General features: G+C 58.5%; 1 protein-coding gene across 1 annotated transcript; it reads right to left on the reverse strand.

Annotated features, from left to right (window-relative positions):
• Nucleotides 1-100: 100 nt before the first annotated feature.
• Nucleotides 101-20396, reverse strand: ZNRF1 (zinc and ring finger 1). Its single transcript, XM_080411087.1, has 5 exons — nt 19481-20396; nt 2543-2638; nt 1752-1857; nt 1549-1639; nt 101-1388 (listed from the first exon to the last, which is right to left on the reverse strand). Exons 1-4 carry the CDS (start codon nt 19923-19925, stop codon nt 1582-1584), a joined length of 705 nt encoding a protein of 234 aa, XP_080267213.1. The 5' UTR covers nt 19926-20396; the 3' UTR covers nt 101-1388; nt 1549-1581.
• Nucleotides 20397-20561: the final 165 nt, after the last annotated feature.

The raw sequence follows: 20561 nt of genomic DNA on the forward strand, positions 1-20561 counted from the left end.
ATCCCCACACCAAGGTCAACATGGAGAAGGGGCACTGGTGCTGGCGGGGGGCTCCAGCACCCCACAGGCATTGTCTGCTTTGCCAAGAATGCCAGTGAAATAAAATAACAGTGAATATTTTATTGAACATTGTTTTAATACCATATCAAAACACCTTGACTAATGAAGGAAGCTCCCCCCAAGCTCTGAACTCTTAGTTTTTTTCCCCTGTTTTTTTTTAATATATAAATACAGAAAGGTTTCCCGCAGGGGCACGGCCACCGGCAGGGGAGGTCTCACCAACGAAAACACGCCCGCCGCGCCAGGAGGGGACAGGGATGGGTTGGGGGGGGTCACTGCCATGAAATAACTCCGTCTTGGCACCTCCGGCTCCGGCAAAGCCACCCCTGTGGCCAGGGCGGGTCAGGGGTTCCGGGGGGCCACGGGGGGGTTTCCCTGTGCCCTCCTCGAAAGGGTTTGACTCATAGGCCATGGAAAGAAAGAGGGGGGGCGGTTTTGGCAAGAGGAGCCCGGTGAGGGGGCGGCGGGGATGCTGCGGCTCTCCAGTCTCTGAGTGGTTATAGCTGAGTTAAAGAGTGACCAGTCTGTAAACATCACCGGGGCAGGGAAGCTCAAATCGAAGAACACGCCAGTCAACACGAAGCTTCAGTTGTGGTTTGGTTGGTTGGTTTTTTTTGTCAGTTTTCTTTTTTTTCTTCTTTTTTTTTCTTCTTTTTTTTTTCTTTTTTTTTCTTTTTTTTTTTTTTTTTCTTGTTGTAAACACTTGAAAGATGGACCCCTGCGACTCAGCAAGGGGGAGCAGAGTCCCCATCTCAACGCTGCTGGGGCCGGGGTGGAGATCTCCAAAAGGGAGACGGGAGAGAGGAGAAAATTCCTGTTTTAGTCAGTGCAAAAAAACTGAGCAGAGCCCCCGGGTGAGTCCGGGTGGGAGGTGGGGGGGTTGCCGGTGAGAAATGCCGCGTGCTCCGTTTGGCCGGCTGTCCCCCAGCAGCTTTCCCCTTTCGTTTCGGGGAGAAAAGCCAAACATCATGGCAGGGGTTCGGCCGAGGGTGTCCCCGGGGCCTCCCTGGCCGGCAGAGCTCTCCTGGTGACCAGCGGCTGTGGAGGGGAGAGTGGGTTGCTCCGCTTTTCTCACACTGTCTTCTCCTGGATGTTTCTTTTTTTTTAAATCTTTTAAATTAAAAAAACCCAAAAAACCCCCCAAAACCAACAAAACAAATAAAAATAATAACATAAAATAATAATAAAAAAAAATTCGCTGTTGTCCCAAGTGGATTCAAGTTTCTGGGTTTTATTTTTGTCTTCTCGAGGAATTTAAAGTCAGCCCAAAACTCCAGGCGGGGTAGGGGGGATGGGGAGAGGAGGTACAGCAGGTATAGCAAGGTGCCCTGCAACGGCAGAGAGAGACGATCCCAGGTGAGGAGCAGGAGCCGCGGCCAGCCCATGCCAGCCCATGCCAGCCCATGCCAGCCCATTCTCCCCTCCTGGCCCAGGATTTAAACCCAGCACGGTGAAATCATTGGATAAGCCCGAGAGCCGCAGGCTCACCTTAGAGAGAAGTCAGCAAGCACGCCCGGCGGGTCAATCAGAAGGATGCTCCGGGCAAGATCTGTTCACTTCAAACCATGAGTCTATACAGCTGCAAAGAGGAGAGTGTGTCACCACCACGCTGCCGAGCCTCGGGATGTCCCCACCTGTCCCCCTGCCACCCGCCTGGCTGCGTCCCCTCCCTCGGGATGCCTGCGCAGTACCTTTTGTGATAAATGCAGAGGCAGGGCAGCCTGGCTATCGTGTCCCCCTGCAGCAGCTCCTCCAGGCAGATCACGCACTCGCCGGCGTCCTTGGTCAGCACGTCATCTGGGAGGGGAGGGCAGCGGTGAGATGTGGGACGGGGCCCACCACGGCGTTCCCCTTCCCGGGATGGAGGGGAGCCCATGGCCACCTCTGCGGAGGCAGCTGGGCTGGGGCAGCAGTGCCGGCAAAGCTGGCAGGAGGCTCAGGTGGAGGCACGGGGAGGGGAGACAGGGCGACGGGGCTGGGGTGGCTGCAGCAAACGCCCCCCCTACCCTGGCTTCCAATAAAGCACCCGCGTAGGGGGTGAGCATCACTCCCCTGCCATGGTCAGGACAGATGGGAGATGCAGGAGCCTACAGACCAGTGCTCAGCCCAGTAAGCCTCACTGCCAGCGAGGAGGGCAGGAACGCAACGACCCTTCGGACACATGTCCCCTGCCCTAGCCAGGCAGGACGCCCGGCCAGGACGGCTCCCGCTGGCACAGCACACCGTGGTGAGCAGCACGGGGAGGGGGGCTGTATTCCAAAGGGTCCCAAAGGCAAAAGCAGTGGGGCTGAGCCATGCCGGCGCAGCGCAGCGCAGAGGGGACTGCGAGCTGTACCAGCCCACTGGAGCAGAGTCCTCTTGGCAAGCCCAGCCGAGCCGCCTGCCCGCACAGCCTGCGGCGAGCGTCTCTCCAGCCTGCCCGGAGCCATCCCAAGCCGGCAGGACGCCGTGTCCCCTGCACAGCCTGGCCACCGGCCCTTACCGTTGTAGGAGAGGCGAGGTTTGCTCAGACACATGATAAAGTGCATTTCCATCTCGTCAGAAGCCACAGATTTGGAGCAAATGGGGCACTTGAAACCTGGAGGGAGAGTGCAGAGATGAGCCCTTAGCAAGGGAAGCAGGAGAGGAGTCCATCCCGCATCCTGGGGAGTCCTCGAGGCCATGGCTGGGCACAGCAGTGGGCAGCTCCTCACCTGCTGCCTGCATGGTGGCACGCACCCCACGCAGCGCCCGCCAGGCACCCACTCATCCTGTGCCGGCCACCAGCAGCGCCGGCGCGGGGGGACAGCCACCTGACAGGGGACAGCCGCCCGAGCCGGCGTGCCGGTTGTCCCTGTGCCCGCCGCGCAGAGGGCATGGAGAGCATGCCAAGGCAGCGCACACGTGGCCATCAGCTGCTGCCGGGCCTTAAAGGGCGAGGAGCAGCCCGGGGCATGCAGCACCCCACGCTGGCAAGTGTAGGGGCACGTCCCCACGCCAGGATGGTGCTGTCCCTGTTGGTGGAGCTCAGCCCTGCATGGCTGAGCCAGAAAAGCTGCAGGGAAGGAGGTTTTTCTGTAGGGCCACAGCAGAGGATGGGCAGGCTGGGGCCACAAGCCCCAACTGCTGCGTTCTCCAGCTTTCTGCAGGAGTGAGGTGAGCGCTTGCCCCTCCAATGCCAGCCAGCAGCCCCAGGAGCAGGGGGACTCTGCAGGCTGATGTCCCCCAGCCTGACCTTGGCCCTGCCTTGTCACCCAGCCCTGCCTGGTGACTTGGACTCTTGGATGAAGAGTGATGTCCAGATCCGCTCTGTGTCCTTGCTTGGGCATGGGGATGGGGCCCAGCTGGTGCCAGGGTACCTCACCAGTGCCACCACCTCCTCAAGCCACGCAGACCACCATGGCATCGTCCCCAGCACCACCAAGCGAGGCTGCCCCAAACCCAGGTCTCTGAGCCCCAAACTCCCAGGGAGCAAAACCCCAAACAGGGTCATCCAACCTGGACTCCCTGCCCTCCCACCGCAGCCAGCTCGAGGCCATGCGGTTTGTCACTGCCCAGTGCAGCGGGGCTCAAGCTGATGCAGCCGAACACGTGCATGCCACCACCGCCACCATGGGTTTGCACCAGAATATCTAGCAATTCCCTGCCTGCAGAGAGGAAGAGGGTAATTTAAGGACCTGTCTTCTAAAAGCAGATCAGGTTTGACTGCAGTGCTGCTTAAGAGCTTTCTTCATATATATGCAAAGGCTGCTCAGGAAAGAAGAGAAAAGGAATATACACAAATTATCTAAGGATGAATCAGGTTCTTGTTTGCCACCACGTGGCTGTGATGAGGGCATTTTTTTTTGCTTCTTGGAAGGAAAAAAGCGCGGGTGGCTTTAACAGGAGGCAGCTCAGACCTCTGCCATGCAAACAGCCAGGATAACTGCTCAACACCTGAGCACCCTCTCATTAGCAGCAGTGATAAATACAGATTACCTCCCAGCTCCCCGGATGACAGCCTAGAACAGAGATGCTAAATCCTGCTCCTCCACGGGGCAGTTATTTCCCATGAGGGCACAGCAAAGATGAGCATCATGGATGGTGGGGAGCTGGCTCTAAATGGACCTGCTAAATCAAGGAGCCCTCGAGCCCAGGAGTCCCTCCAGCAGGGTGTCAGGCTGACCCGTAGCATGCCACATCCCTGCCACATGCCTGCCCCAGCCGAGCCAAGCTGCAGGGTCTCCACTGTGAGTCCAGCCCCACTTGCCCCAAGCCCCAGCTGAAAGGGCAGCACCGGCAGCCAGAGCCTCACGGGCAGCAGCACCAATCCACCTCCTCCTCTCCAGCCTAATTTTACTCCTGATCCATTTATACCTTGTGGCAGCAGTGCCCATTAGCTGAAATAGTTGGGTTTTTTCTCCTCCCAAGTGTTTACCCGCCTGGTATATTTATAGAGCAGGCTCAGATAGCCTCCCAGCCTGCCTTCTGCAAGACCCAACTAGCCTCCCCTTGTGAAATACCTTCCCTGTCCCCCAGCTCCCCTGGCAGCCTGCCTGCCCCTGTCCCTGCCTGAACCGATCCTGCCTGAACGTGGTTACTCTGCCAGCACCGCAGGCACCAGTCACCACCACGGAAGCTCTTGGGGACCAGTTTCCAGCGGCAAGCCCCCAGCACAGGGTGGCTGCAAAGGGCTCCCTATGGAAAAGGTGTTTCGGCTGTGAACTCAGCGCCAGGGGAAGACATTTGCAGAGGTTCGGCACCGTCCCCCACGCACTGCACGGGAAGACCTTGTTTTCTCTGGTCCCCCATTTTTCTGTGCCAACGTGTTATTTTAAACAGTTGCCCCAGATCTGCCGGTTCTGGCAGCAGTCGAAGGGATCCTACGAGACATGCAACCGGTGCAAAGGGAGAGGGCCCTGGATGAGCACGCCCAGCCTCGCAGGCTCCCGCGAGCGGCTGTTGCCGTATCTCCAGGCCTCTCTCTAGCCCGGGTAGCTTTAGCACGGTTATAAATAGCCAGCATGAACATCCGTCACGCTCCTCGATGCTCCCTGGGCAGCTGGCTGGGGGACAGGGACCCCCAGTGCCACCACAGCCCCATGGCAAGGGCGTGGGGACATGGCGCAGACAAAGAGACCTGGGCTTAAACCCCAGCAAGTGCGTGGCACGCTCCAGCCCCAGACGCTGGCTGCCGCGCGGGTCTGGGGGCTGAGCCAAGCGCAGAGGCACACATGCTTTCCTGGCTCTGCATTTCACTAGATGGGGGGGGGGGGGAGATGAAAATGCAATTGCATAAATTCCCATGTCTGAGTGAGAGTGAGGAGCCGGAGTGGCAAGGCCCCTGGGGCAGGGGGCCGCCCTGCGCCCCAGCTGTCGGCACAAATACTCAGCATTGCAAGAGCAACTGCTCGCACCCCCCTCCACGGCAGGCGCGGGAGCCGCGGGGAGCCCACCGCCAGCGCGGAAGGGGAGGCAGAGAAGGGTGTCGGGCTCCCTTGCCCCTTCTCCAGGTGACCTTTGGGGAAAGGTAGTGGATGGAAAACCGGGGAGGCCAGGGGCCAGCCAGCACCCGACAGCCCAGGGCCCCGGAGCATCCCTCCGCGGCCGGGGCAGGCGCTGGGGCCCAGAGCTGCTGCCGCTCCTGCAGCTGAAAGGGCTGCTCCCCGCGCAGCTGGCCCCCTCCAGGCCACGGTATTTTCCACATTCCCTGAAATCCCTGTTAATGTATCCTGTCTAAGCTGCCAGCCCGAGCGATGCAGGAGATTACATTTTGACAGCTGCTCACGGAAAATTCAGCTCCCTCCTCCTCAAGCCCTTTCCGCCCTCCTCCCACATGCCTAAAAAAAAAGAAAAAAAAAAAAAGAGAGACAGAGGAAGGGCCCAGCTATTCCTCCTCGCCTGGGCCTCCCACACCCCCAGGGAGCTGGGGGGATGCTCTGGGGCAGGGCCACGGACCCTTCCTCCCTCCCAAGGTGCTCTTGCCTTGCAAGGCTCTTGCCTGCGGCACACTAAACCTGGGGCTGGCACTGTCACCGCAGGCGGAGACGGGCAGGCAGAGACGGGCAGGCAGGCAACGGCTCTCGCCAGCAGCAAGTGAGGAAGAGGAGGGTGCTGCGGGAAGCGGGCTGGCCCAGAAAATCAGGTTCAGATCCAGACCTGGACTCTTGTATCCTGCAGGAGACTTTGAGAAAGCCAAGGGCTTTCCAGGGCTGAGACACATGTTGGCAGGTGATCTCATCTCTCCAATGGCTTGGTCTAGAAATCGGGAGCAAGCAGGGCTGGTGCTCTCCAGGGGCTACTGCCCTCTGAGTATTTTTAGGAAGGTTACATGGTTAATTTTAGAGAGCTGGGCAAGGCAGAGCTGGGAACCACTGAAAACCTCCACCACGTCCTATGCAAGCCGAAAAAGCCCCATGGTTAACCCCCACAGCGCCAAAAGCACCACCACACAGGCTGCCAGTGCTTTGCTGGTCATTGGAAGGTCAAGACACCTTTCCAACCCATCTGTAAACATCTCAAACACAGCTGCTTCTGAAGCTGGGATAGGAAATTCCCATCACTTGTGCCTACACGCGACCCCCCGAGCAACCCGTGCAGCTTGGGGAAGCCACTGAGCACTACAGCGGGGTCAACCACACCACATCCCGCGAGTGGAAGTGGCTGCTCCCCTCAGGGATGGGCGAGACAGCACCCATGGGAGCTGCAAGCCCGTGCCTGGCCACAGGGAAGGGCATATGCCACGTCTGCATTCACTCGCCAAACCCTCCACTAGCTCGGTGTGCTGGAGCAGATGGATTGGTGACAGGCTGCGGTGCCACCAGGAGACGCAGCATTGCCAAAGTGGCAGGAGACCCTGGCTCTATTGCCAGCAGATAGCCAAAACGCGGGAAGCAGCAGCTTCAACGCTGCATGGCACCTCCAGCAGTGGGAGGAAGATGCAGCTGGGGGATGATGTGCCCTGAAGGCAGGGGGAAGCAGCAGCTCAGGTGCAAGTGCAACCTCAGCAACCCATCCTGTACGGAGCAGCATTCGCTGAAGGGATCCCCAGCTGGCCAGGACCCCACGAATGCAGCAGGATAAACCAGGAGCCCTGTGTGTGGGAGCAACTGCACAAACTCCCCAAAATGTGCCCGCTCCAGGAGGGAGGGGTCCCTTCCATGGTGCTCAGCCATCCCATGGGACACCATGAGCACCAGGGAACTCAGGGGTAAGCCTGATGTCCATGGGAGATCTGGAAACCTCAGCTGCACAGCCCACCTCTGTGTCTCCAGAGAGCATCCTGGGCCCCCTGCCAAGGGAGCTGGCTTACACCAGGTGAGGATGCATCCAAGCATGAGAAAAACACAGGGACTACTTGGTCCAAGCACGCACAGTCCTCATGCTGTCTCCTTGCTGAGTAAACCCTGAGCATCCCACCTACTCCTGTGGCTTCCCCAATGCTGCCAGCTGAACTGGCACCAGAAAGCTGGAAAAGATGGATCATCTTTAAAAAAAAACACGCTAGTTATCAAAGCGGCGGGAAATACTGAAAGACCACTCTATGGACCTAGCTGGTCAACCTGAAGCAGAAGCACATGGAGTTGGGTGAGGTGAAGGGACTCCAAGTCCTCCCCTTCCCGTACCCCTCGTGGGCTCCAGCGGAGCCCCAGGATGGAAGGGATCACAGAGGAGTTGCCTTCCTCGCCAGCTAGCGAAGGAAACCTGCAGAGCCAAGATATTCAAGACCCAATATCTCCTGGGAAATAAAATCCCTACTGGCCTAAAGCAGCCTCATTTTTTTTTAAAAGAGACTGTCACACGGCAGCTCTTTGGAAGATGGCACATAGGGTGCACAAGCATATCTCAAGCGCTTGGGCACCCCAGGGATCTGGTAGCTGAGGACCTCCATGGGTGTTCTCTTATGAGAGCATCATGCACCATGGAAGCGATGATCTACTGGCTCCTGAGCAATGCAGCCAGTGATGCTGCCTTACATTGGGGCCCGGAGGCAGCTCGCAGCCGCACCAAGGACCACACTCCCTCCACCAGCAAAGCGCTTGCATTGAGTGCCTGGAGGCCAGGACACGCGGCAGAATCAGGCCCAAACTCACTTCTCTTGCAGAAGGAAACTGCCATCGGCTGCACAGGCAGATGCAGGAGCCAGAGCCCAACACAGCCCCATGGCTGCAGCCCTGGCAGGACACAAGGTGCCGGGTGAGTGCTGCGACGGTGCTCAGCTATTGTGCAGCACAAGGGCTGACATGAGCAGGGACACGTAGGCAGGAAGAAGTAAAGCACTTAAGCAATCTCATTTGCCAGCTCTGAGGAAGGGCCATACGAGCATCCTTCCTCCCCATTCAAGGCTGCAGAGAGGTGGGGAGAGCATAAAGGATGGGTTCAGGGTAGAAACAAACCATCCCACCTTCCTGGGGACAGGAGGGAAGCAGCGCTGAGGGACGGCAGCGGGCCAGTCCCAGATATCAGCCAGGCAGCAGGGATTTGGCCAGGGTGGGACATCCCTGGATGGCACCGTTGAGAGAAACCCAATGATGCAGGCTGCTGCCTCAGCAGACGGCCAAGGAGATTGGTCCTGCTCCATCCCACCCCACAACTTCCTTGCTGATTGAGTCAGTTCAGCTGGCTGAGCCATGCTACTGATGTGAAGCAGCACCCCAAAAAGACAACGTTACTGTGCAAGACCAGGTTTTGCAACATCTAAGAAAAGCCGTCCCTGGTTCACAGTGGCTCTGGCAAAGTCCCCATGCTGCAGGTGTTGGGGTGGCAGGGACCATGAAGCTGGCCAAGGCCAGCACTGCCCTAACACTCAAGGCATTGGGTTTTGGAGATGCCTCTGTCCGCTCCCACCCGACTCAAGCCATGAAGAGGACATGCAGCAGGAAGGAAAAAAAGACATTGATGCTCCAGGTGGGATGTGGGGAAGCCACTAGGGCCAGAGGGATGCAGGACATGGAACGAAGGGGCTGGGTGGCATCATGTCGCAGCAGCCCAGAGCTGTCTTGCTGCAAACCAGGAGGCAGAGATTTTTTATTTTTTTTTTTAGCAAGCTGGTTTCTTATGGGGGCGGTGGGGGAGAATGGGAAGGAGAACGGATTGCAACACTGAGGCTGAGGAAAGCTCGAGAGTTGGGAAGAGGCGGGAGCTGCAAGAGAGGGAACCCCACAGGGACATTTGCTCCAGAGCACACAAAACCATCAAGCCTCAGCAGACAGACACACCAAAGCCTTACAGGAAACCTCCAGCATAGACATGGAGAAGCAAGAGGGCAGAGAGGCCTGGCTACATGGTCACAGGATGTCTAGAGCCACCCTCCCTGCACACACATGCTCAGGGAAGAAGTGCAAAGAGCCTCTGCACCCCAAGCACCCACCCTGCCTGTCACTGTTTGAGCATTGCCCCTTTCATGGCTGCAATTGCAGTTTTTGAACAAAAGTACCTATGCTACAGGTAGACAGCATCTCCCTCCTACAGCCCAGGCCATGCTGCAGGATCAGTTCCCCCAGACCTGGATGACAAAGGTAGCCAACTGGGGTCACCCTGCCTTCTAGCCAGTCCTAGTTTCCTGCAGAAACTCTCCCCCAGCTGCTGGGAACAGGCTTCATAAGGAAGAGTGTGTAGCCTAAAGCTAATTTTAGCATCCCAGAGAACAGCAAAGTTAAGCGGAGGGGTCCTGGGCGACAGCCCAGCGAAGGCATTGACTCCTACTGTTGGGCTGCAGGGCTTGAATTTACCGAGTTACAAGCTTGTTCCGGGCTCCTGCCAGTCACAGAGCCGGCCTGGGGCCTCTCACTGTGCAGGAGAGCTGCAGGGATGCCCTGGCACTGCCTCCCCACCTCTCCAGGGATGCTGAGGGTTTCAAATTCACTGCCCAGAGAGAAGAGGGATCCTGCAGGCACACCTGGGAATTTCCAAAGGGTTTGCCTGCACACCTGCCTTTTTCATCCCAAGTATCTCTTGCGCGAAGGAGGAAGCCCAACTGCAAGCCCTGCTAGCAACAACAATCATCCACAAGATGCACGGAGCCAGCAGGGCAACGGAGGCAGTCCCAGGTGCCACAGTGCGGGAGCGCAGGGGATCCTCCGGCAGCGCGGTGGGACATGGTGGCTCAGAAATGGGAGCAGAAAGGGAGGAGAGCTGGATGCTTTGGCTTGGCAGGGGCTGGGAGGGAGCAGCAAGGCAACGTCACGCGGGGACCGGTGGGGTGAGTCACTTCTGACTAAGCCATCCATTGGGGAGGCACCCACGGAGTCCCCGCTGCTGGGTTCCAGCCGCTGTCAAGCTGCCAGAGGAACTCCTGCTGTCAGAGAGGCTTAAGTGCAAAAGCCTGACCTGAGCCACTCCCAAACGCAACCGATCCCATGGGGTGAAGTGGCAGCTCCCTGGCTACCTCCCTCCTGACCGCCAGGTTCTTCCAAAGCGGAAAACTTGTGCCTTGATGCTGCCGGGGCTCCGTCATGCCTCAGCTTCAGCCGATCTCTCTGGGAGGATGAAGGGACACTCCAGAGACACACAATGACAAGGCCTGGTTTCATGATGCTGGCAGAGGGAGCAAAGCCCAGCACTGGTCTCACCCACGCACGCCCTCCTGCCAGGAAGCGATCCCATCCAGCTCCTGGGACACTCCTCCACAGGCAACCCATGGCAGCACCACACGAACAGACTGGTAGAAGATCTCCCATGGCACTTCATGCCTGGGCCATGGTGGCAGGGGTTACTGGGGCAACTGGTTTTCATCAGCGAGAGACCTCTGGTGCATGGGAAGATGAAGCACTGCTTTTCTGGGTAGAGAAAGGGCAGGTTTTATGTAGTGGGCAGCAAACAGAGCACGAAAGGCACACAGAGCTACACCCACAGCCGGTGCACGGCTGGGAAATGCTTACAGCCAGTTCACACTGGTTGTTTCTGCAAAGAGACACCGTTGGAACAAAAACCTAGGGAGGTACACACTGCAGAGTCAGCCCTAACCTCACCTGCTCCTTGCATGGCAGGAAGAGATGCAGGCAGAGAGCACCTCCCTGCTCCCCAGGAGGGGCTGCCGTTGCTGAGGGATGGCCAGGGAATGCCCCAGGCTACCAGGAGAGCAGGAAGGGAAGAAGTAGGGCGCAGTCCTGCAGGATGATCACACAGCTCTGCTGTGCAGGGTGCAGGAGGGGAGGGATGCTTGATAGCACCAAGCTGCCCAGCCAGGCAAGTATGAGCTTCCCTCCTTGGGCAAGAGGCTGAGGGTTTCGGAGATAGCCCTGTGGCAGGGGTAGGGCCACACCACCCAGCTTGCTCTGGCTTCGGAGCAGCCCTGCCCCATGCGCTTCCCAGCTGCCAGCTTTCTGCAGCTCTGGGAGCCAAACCTCTGAAACACCAAGCAGAACATCTCAGAGGAATGAGCCCATGGGTGAGCATCAGGGGCTGCCCATGCCCCATCCCAGTAGCAGAGGCAGGAGGGGCTTCACACTGTGCCACAGGCAGGAGTAAGCCTGCCCAGCTGTCCCACCTTCTCTGCTCCTGCCTCCTCTTTGCTTCAACACATGCCAGCCTCCAACACGGGAAGGGCCGAGCTGTCTCGCAGCCAGCAGACACTGGGAGCAGGAGGGATACAGGGGGCTGCAGGCGACAAAAATCCCAGCTGTGGGGGATTTCAAACGCTCTCTTCCCCAGGAGAAAGGAAAACCACCAAAGCAGTACCCAGAGGAGCACAGTGTACCCCTATTTCCAGAGGAGCCACAGGGTGCCGCCTGCTTCGTACCTGTCTGTGGGGAGCAAAAAGAAATCAAAGGCACCTACAGCCGCCCTCAGAAGGGTAAGATCCAGGCAAATAGCAGGCTTCAAGGGCTAGGAGCTCAACATTGCAATAAATAAATGGATGGACAACAGCTTCAAAGCAGCAAGACCTGGGTGGGGATAACCTGAAATGCTGAGGCAGCTCAGGCAGGGTGCTCAGCCTCACCCCATCCTGCTCAGCACCAGCTTAAGACAGCTGCCCCAAAACTGACCTCAACCCATACTGACTCAGCCTCCCTGCAGATGGTAATTTAAGCCATCTGGCTAGAGCCAACCCCTGCCCCCCCCTCATTTCCCCAGCTACAGATGTACAGGCCTTGGATGGATGGATTGAAAGGTGGATCCGATCCCCCTGCAGCACTCCTGACAAAATGCAGCTCTACCGCCTTGTAGAGAGAGCTCCCAAATACATTACTGCAATTACCCCAGCTGCAGGAGAAACGGCAGGTTTTCCCTCACCGGCGACAAAGACCTCCAAAAAACAATGCCCAAAACGCCCACCACACCAAGCTGGGATGCGATGTCTGGGATGCGAAGAGCGGAGCCCCCAGCACCACCCTCAAGCCGCTGAGCCGTGATCAGAGAAACACAGAGCCATGACAAAAGCTGAGGGGAGAACCAAGCCAGCTGCCTTTCAAGGCAGCAACAGGCAAAGAGGCACGGAGGATGCGGAAACTCCTTAATGCCAGCAGCCCTGTCCTGTGAGGAAATAAAATGCTGGGCAGGGATGAGGGATAGGGGAAGCATCACCCTGTTCTCCTGCCTGACTGCTGCTTTCCTTCTCTTGTGTTGCAGGCAGCTGGCCTCTAAAAATACCCACTGTTGTCACGCTGTCCTGCCTGCTAGGGCCAAGGAACAGCTCTGAGCGGCTTTCAGTTCAATTCCTCATCTGTGCTGTTGTGCTTTCCTCACCAGGACCCGGCCCAGCCCCATTTCTGTGCCTGGTAGGTGACAGTCTCTCAGGAAACGTGGCCATAACTCAACAAAGCCCCAACAAGACGAAGGTGCTCGCTGGGAATATATAGTCTTGTGAAATTTCTGCTGGCGTTGCTAAAACTAGCAAAAGGGTAAATATGTCCACTGCACCCGTCTGCTCCTCTACGAAGTGCCACAAGACTGTTGCACAAGGTGCATGTTCTCGTCTCCATGCCACTGCCAGGAGGCCCACAGCCACGCGAGTGTGCACAAGCGCAGAGCGCCAGGACTTTCCCCAGCCAGCTCAGCCCATGCCCTCCTGAGCGACACGACACTGCTGTCCTGGGGACCGACCTACTGCCCACACTGGCCAGTGCCACTCAGCTCCCTGGGGAAGGAGGGGAGGGAAGAGTCAGCCCCCCCTCAGAGGTGTGCTGCAGCCTCTCCAACACGTTGCGAGGCACCATCCCCATGGGCAGAACACCTCCGGCTGCCCACAGACCCACCATCGGGGCTTGGGGAAGGACGATGCCAGCGCTGAGCAATGCATCTGCTCAAGCTCAGCCGGCCACACGTGGCACAAACCTGGCAGCGCACAGGCACAGGGACCAAGAGCCCGAGCCCTGTGCCAGCAGCACAGCCACCAGGACCTGCCTGCAGGCTCCCCAGCTCTCCCTGCCACCCCCCTCAAACCCTGGGCTGTGCGGGACCCACAGCAGGCTGGAAAGCTAAAGCACACCAAGAAAACAGCAGTCCCTGTCCCCAGCTGCAGGCACTGCCCCCCAGCGCTGCCCACAGCCCAGCAGGGCAGGAACCATGCCTGTGCCCACGGGAAACGCTGTGCAGCGGCGCGAGAAGGTGGCCCAGGCCAGCAGAGCTTCCTGCAGCTGCACCTCCCAACAGCCTCCCACCACAAAGCACCCAGCAAAAACATTCAGCCAAGCAGCACCCACAAGGGACAACAGGAGTATCCCCCGGGGAAGACCCACACCCCCAGTGGGTTCACCCACATTTGAAACCCCTGCCTGGTGGGACCGGTGCTGGTGAGACATCCAAGGCCCAATTTTAACCATTCCTGCTCCATCTGAAATAAAAAAATGGGTCTGCCTCTACAGAGAGAGGCTTGCTGTACCCTGATGTACAGCCATGCGGGAGCGGGTGGGTAAAAATGCTCTGCATCAGGGCCTGCACTTTACAGCATCGTTTGACTGCTCATTTAAATCACTCACAAGCCCTTATGATTTCAATTTTCAAAGGAACCAGGAGAAAGCCAGGTCACATTTTCTCAAACCCAAGTATTCGACACATCTGGGGTTTTGGTGTACCAGCAGCAGAGGTGATGAGATGCACCTTGTGGCTGCCCACCAGTCAGCCGGGGTGCCACACCGGTCCCTGCAGAGGGAATTCATTCAAAGAGCTCTTTGCTGCATGTCTGATTTGTCACATGGGAGATTACATCGGAGAAAAAAAAAAAAAGGTTTTGTTTTTTAATTTTTTCCTCCAAAATGGGGTTTTCTCCTTCCCTGCATTTCTCTTGAAATTAATTTTCAGCATTTAGCAGCATTTTCCCATGACTCTCCACGGCTCCCTTGGCCAGGTGCCAGCCCTGGTACGGCTCCTCCACCAAAGATGTCTGCATCTGATTGATCCTCTGGCCAGCAAAGGAGAAAGCGAGAGAGGGAGGGAGGAGAGGAGCCCTAATAGCACATTAATAAATAAGAGAAGCCTTTACGGTTATTCTAGTCACCAGAACAAAGATCTCAGCAAAACAAACCAGCATGGGATAAACTTACGTCACGGGCCAGGAAGACAATCCTGGCTGGGAAGTGGGTCAGCCCAGGGCACACAAGAGCATCATCCTCAGCATGTCTGGAACATACGTGTGCGGAGGGGGGAGATGGCACCCAGCTCCCCTGCACTGGTTTATGCACCAGTTTAGAGAGGAGCGGGCCCAGCCAAGCCAGTTAGCATGCACAGCAATTAGCACCTCGCTGCTGGGCAAGGCAGCTGAGAGATTTCGGGGAGCACCGGAGTGGCAAGGCAGCACAGCGACAGCCTGCACTAGCTCTCGCTGTGGAGACTGAAGATAACCGCCGCCGGCTTCTCACGCACAACGCCAACGTTGACACACTTAAACTTCATCTCCAGGCTGCAGGTCTGGTACGCGTTAAAGCTGCCTTCGAGTCTCCCATCTTCTGGTATTCAGTACTTCGTTCTTCCAAGGTAGCTGTTGCCTCTTGCCCCTGGCCCTGGGCACGTGCTGCTCTGCAGCTGGCCCGGAGAAGGCAGAAGAGCAACCCCTCCAGAGCCAGCTGAACATCACCAGGCTGGGGAGTCATCAGGATCATTCCTCCACCACTTCCCAAACGATCCACAAGCCTGGAAATGCTGTAGGTGCCCAATCCAGCTGCCAGGCAGTCACCAGCACCCACAAAAAGATGGTTTCAGGACAGTCTCCTTTGGAAACTTCCACTGGCAAAACCAGATTCACAATGGCAAGTTCCTGCAGACCTTGGGGTGCCCTTCCACGCTCTAACCCCTGTAAGGAGGGAGCGAAGCACATATGACATCTGCACATTGAAAAGTTGGTGGCAGGAAAGTCAGGGCTGAAGCAGCCTCCCTCCAGCAGCTCTCTGACTAGCCAGCTAGAATTAAGCTTTCTAGTTTTGGTGCAGAGACTGCAATGGCAGGACTAGCTCAGGAGCTAAGACTGCCAAGCACTGGCGAGAAAAGGCTCAGGACTGGAAGCTGTTGGATCACAGCAAGGGTACACCATAGACGTGCCTCCTCCCAGCTGGGCAGAGACCAGGGCTGCCCAGTGCAGGTGTTCACACATGCTTTCCCCTCATCCTCCAACAAGTGATCCCTATTTCACATCCCTGACTCCAGAGCTGGATTAAAAAGCACTTCCAGCCTGTTTTGCACTCTAACCCTGCCTGGAGAAAGGCCCAGCCCAGCACCTGGGCTGCCATCCCTGTGCCAGACACCCTACCTTCTCCCCCAAGGCTGGGCCCTCCTGCTCTGGGCAAGGTGCTGCTGAGAAGGCAGTGGCTCACTTGGCGAAGGAGACCTCCCCTCCTGACCTTGCTGCCACCAGCATCCAGGACAGACAGCTTGTTTGGTCGGTGCACGGAAAGCCAGCGACATTCCTGACGGCACTGCACAGAAGGATGAGCTAGGCGTTTCCTTGGGCTAGCCAGCAGACAAGGAGATACGGATTTACTAGAGCTTCCAACACTCAAGGGCTTTGGGTGACGAGGGGGATTTCCAGATAAACTTTAAGCTACTTACAGCTTCTGCAAACTCCCCGAGATCCTCTGATGAAGATGAATGACACGAGTGATACTAAGAGAACCACACAAAGCTGGAGACACGCAGCATTAAACCACATCTCCTTTTTCTCCCTTCTTCCCGCTAGCCTTGGCTTTGCCAAGAAGTCCTGATGGTCATGAAGCTACAGAGACAGGGTCAAGTGCTACAAACAAACTCCAAAGTTGCAAAAGATGTTTTGTCATCTTCTACCTTCGCAGGCCAGGAAACAGATCTCAACAACCCTGGGCAGACAGGGAAATCCCAGAGCAGTTTCAGGTGACGTTGGAGCAGTTCTGTCGCTTGCATCAATGGCAGACACGCCTGGGAAAATCCCTGTCAGGAAATGGGATCCACTTACCCAGGGAGGTGTTGTCCCCTTGGAAGGAGGGACAAGCTCCACCACAAAGGTGAGAGCCCCCTTGGCCACCCTGTTTGGAAGATGCATTCAAGTTTTGCTCTTCGTAAGAACAGCAGCTCTCCTTCCCCGGCCCTGGAAGGGCTAGAGGTGGTCAGTATGTAACTGTTCCTGCCACCCCTGCCCCCCGGCAGCCACGGCAGAGCCCAGCGGGATTCGGCAGCAGGCTTTTCTTGCCAACCATCACAACACACAGCACCCTACAGCGGTGCTGCAGCACACGCTGGCTCTGGGGACCACTTTGCAACCTCCCCCTGCACAGGCTTCCCAGTGCAGCCCTCCCCTCTCCCTCCCTGGGCACACCTGGCTCTTCTGCAAGCCTTTGACTGCAGAGAGGAGGAGGAGTGACGCCAGTCAGGGAAAAGAGCTCAGCCTGCCCCAGCTCACTCCTCAGGGTCCCTGCTGATGGGCCAGATAAGCCATGAAGCAGCCGGAGAGGCGCACAAAATCAGCATCGCAGATAAAGGGAGTGGCGAGGAGCCAAGCCTATCTGCACGGTCCTGTTATCACGGACACGCTGCCGCAATGACAGCGCCTTATCACTGGCATTAAGCCAGGGCTCCTCACTGTCCCACTGAGGTCCCCACAGTGGGACACTTTGAGGCTCCAAGCTCTTCCCCCAAACTCAAGTACTCCTGGAAGAGTGAGGCCATGAGCACGACTTTCCCACGTGCCAAGATCAGCACCATCCAAGTCTCCAGCCTGTGCATAAGCAGGAGGAAAGGGGCAGGCAGGGCAAGGGCCACTCTTCAGACCTGTTTGCCACAGTTTGGGGCAGGGAGGGGGGGCTCCTCTCCTTGAGGCACTACAGTAACTTGGGCAGATCCCAAAGATCCCCAGGCACACATCCCGGTGAGGGGGTTTGGTGCATCAGCAGGTCCCCTTGTCCCCAGCCTCGAGTCATCCTTCAAAAGGAGCAGGGACAGTCACGCGCAGCAATGTCAAAGCTCCTCTCCGTTTACCAGAGCGCTGCTGCTTCAGCACTTTCCAGTGGCTAATGGAGTGGCTCAGCGCTGCGAGAGAAGCGGGTCGATGGGGAGGCAGGGGGGAAGAAGCGAGTACCTCCCGACTGCCCTGCTGTAGGTTAACCAGCTGCAACAGGAGATTAGCAGGAATTTTAGCAATCTTGAGGTGGCTTACTTCCCCTTGGTCTCCAAATCCTCCGTTAACCTCTTACATTAAGAGGAAGAACACAAAAGTTTAATGAGCTCTGACAAGTTTTCAGAATGGTTTTTAAGCCTCCTCCGCTCCTTTTCCTATTAATTAGCAACGAGGAAGAACCACCACGGGGAGAGGCTTCGGCATGCACTGAACGGCTCTCGCTGCTGCCCGCGCGTGCTTCAGCACAGCTCAAACGCTCTCGGAGGGCCCCAAAAGAGGCACCAGAGGAACCCAATTCTTGCGGCACTTCCCACGGCTCACGCTGCAATCTTCCAAGGGCGCCCACTTTAACTTAGCAGCATCGCACTCACTCGCTCGAGCGGGTGGAAAAAGCTTACTCCATTTTGCAGCTGCTTTATTTTTATGAGCAGGTTTTTGCCTCTCAGCATTGCAGTTTGGGGGAACTACCATTTAACGTAACTGATACTCTCTGACCGACCACCTCTACGTACAGATTAGCTACAAGGTGTTTCTGTAATAAAGCCATTCTCGTTCCAGCACCAGGTACAATGGAAGACCCCGTGGCACTCATTCACACAGAGGCTTGTGGAATACCTGGGAGGATGCTGTGCCTTAGTTTCTGTGTTCAAAAACCAGAGCAGCGGCACAGTCCACGCAAGGTCCCGGAACAAGAAAGTTTGCAGAAGCGCTGGGTCTCAACTCCAGTGCCACATGCCAGCCAGTTCTCTCCATCTGCCGGGGAGGACTGCAAGTGCCCAGCTTATCTGGATCCATAGGAACCAGGCCCGGGGTGTTCTGCCACTGAAGACGCAATGCCAGCCATACAGCTTTGATCTAACTGGGAAGAGCAGCCCCCGGAGACTGGGTAAAGGGGAGAAACCCCAAGATGGATGGAGGAAAAGGAGCCCCCTTGTTTCCCACTTTGTTCTTGTCCACTGGTTCAGTTTCAAGCGTTCCTGAAAATGAGGCATTGTCCCAAGGCACATTATGAAATTCCCAGACCACGTCATGCACGGAGAACACTTAGAGCATTCGCAAGGGGGCCGAGCGGGAAAGAAATCCCAGACTATTCCAGGAAACGCAAGGAGACATCCCTGAAATGACTTCCCCTCCAGCCAAGAGGGGAAGGGAGGACCTCCCACCTCGCTCCCTGTACCCAGCCAAAACTAGGTCAGTGACACAGCCCTGCTCCCAGCCAGAGCTCCTCTCCAGACACGAGGACACATGGAAGAGTCCAGCCAGGAGGGTGAAGATGGGGGCAACCTTGCCCCCTCCCTTAGCCCCATGTTTCCTGCAAGAAAGCCCAGCCGGCTCCCCAACCCCAGTAAAGAGGCAGGCAGTTCCTCCTCTGCTTCCTCCCCAGCACCACATCAGTGCCAGCTGGCTTGAATGAGAAAACCTGCTTTGGCCTCTCCTTGGCCCTTTATCAGACGAAACAAAGGGAAAAAATTCCCACACCTCACTTTCAAAGGCTTCCTCTCCCCCTTCCCCAGCTTCTAAGGCATGGAAATCACTATGCCTCACTGGCACTCCTGAAACACCTTCAGAAGAGGCACATGGAGCTCAGCCCGGTATTCAAAACCAAGGGCTGGAGCTACAGCACCTTCCGACCATATTCCCCTCAAGTCAAAGGGGGATGCCACATCCACTGCTTCGCATCCCAGAGCCAAAACACCTCCCTTGTGGAAAGCCTTCGACCTTGACACAGATGCCAGCCCCAGCTCACCCACTCACCCGTGCCAGGGAGGGGACTGGGGTCTTTCTGTCAGGCTTAGCGCCACGGGGCTCAACCAGCCGGCCAAGGGCGCGGGGGGGGGGGGCAGACCCCCATGCCGGGTGAACCGTGCCCACCGCCGCCCCGGGGCCCGGGTACCCGCCGAGGGAGGGGAAGCCGGGGGAAGGCTCCGGGGAGCCGGCACTCACCGCTGTGCGAGCTGAACCACCGCGGTGCGATGTGGAGGGGCAGCGCGTCGGCCAGCGAGGCCCTGGCGCCCAGGTACAGCATCCCGTCTCTATGGTGACCGCCTCCCGTCTCCTGGTAACCGTTGCCATGGGCGTACGTGGAGTCGGAGCCCGGACCGCCGCCGCCGCCGCCCGGGGCCCGCTCGGCCTCCCCCGCCGCCCGCGCCGCCGCCGCGTACAGCCCGAAGGGGACGGCGCCGGCCGCCGCCGGGTCCATGCCCATCCCGGCCACCGAGCTGACGGAGCGGCTGCGCAGCCCCATGGCACCGCCGCCGCCGCCCGCCCGGTAATGGCCGAAGGGAGGCGGCCCCCCCCCTCCTCCCGGCGGCGGCACGGCGCTGTCATCCGTCGACACCCCCGGGAAGGGGCCCCGCGAACGGGCCGCCGTGCTCTGCTTGCCCCCCATATGGGCGCCGCCGGGCCGGAGGGAGCCGAGCGACAGCCCCCCGCGGGGAACGGGGCCGCGCCGCCCCCGCCGCCGCTGGGAGGCGAGAGGGGGCGGAAGGAAGCGGGGGGGCGCGGGGAGCTACGGGCGCAAACCCATCCCCGCCCCAGGCATCCTCCCCCCGCCGGGCCCGCAGGGGCGAGGGCGCCCCGAGTCCGCCGCCGCCGCCGCCACCCCCGGCGGGGGCCGCCGAGGGCTCCGGGGCCGCGGGGGGGGGGGAGGGGGGAACGGGACGGCGGGGGAAGGAGGAGGGGGGGGATGGACGGCGGCCGGGTCGCTCCGCCCGCCTCGCTCCTGCCCGGGGCGCGGCCGGCAGCCGGGCGACGATCAGCTGCGGCCCATGGGGCGGCGGGGGGCGGCGGGGGCGGCGCGCCCCGCTCCGCTGCGCTGCGCCGGGCACGGCCTCGCTGCCGGCCGCCGCCAGCCGCCTGGGTGCTCGGCGCCGCGCCGGAGACAATAGAGGCCGGCAGCACGCATGCTCCCGCCCCCGGCCCGCCGCCCTTAACCCCTGCGCTGCTGCCGGCCGCTGCCGCCCGGGCCTGCGCTCCACCACCGCGGCCTGCGGGTCACGGGGACGCCGCTGCCCCGGGGAACACA

Source organism: Falco punctatus (genome assembly GCF_963210335.1).
Source record: "Falco punctatus genome assembly, chromosome: 14".
In the NCBI taxonomy this organism is placed as follows: domain Eukaryota; kingdom Metazoa; phylum Chordata; class Aves; order Falconiformes; family Falconidae; genus Falco; species Falco punctatus.

Excerpts from the sequence above, each read along its gene's own strand:
- ZNRF1 (XM_080411087.1), bottom strand. The coding sequence starts at position 19,925 with ATGGGGGGCAAGCAGAGCACGGCGGCCCGTTCGCGGGGCCCCTTCCCG. Across the intron at positions 1,858-2,542 it reads ACCTCGCCTCTCCTACAACG|ATGACGTGCTGACCAAGGAC; the intron begins GTAAGGGCCGGT and ends CTCCCCTCCCAG. Across the intron at positions 1,640-1,751 it reads CTCTGCATTTATCACAAAAG|CTGTATAGACTCATGGTTTG; the intron begins GTACTGCGCAGG and ends TCCTCTTTGCAG.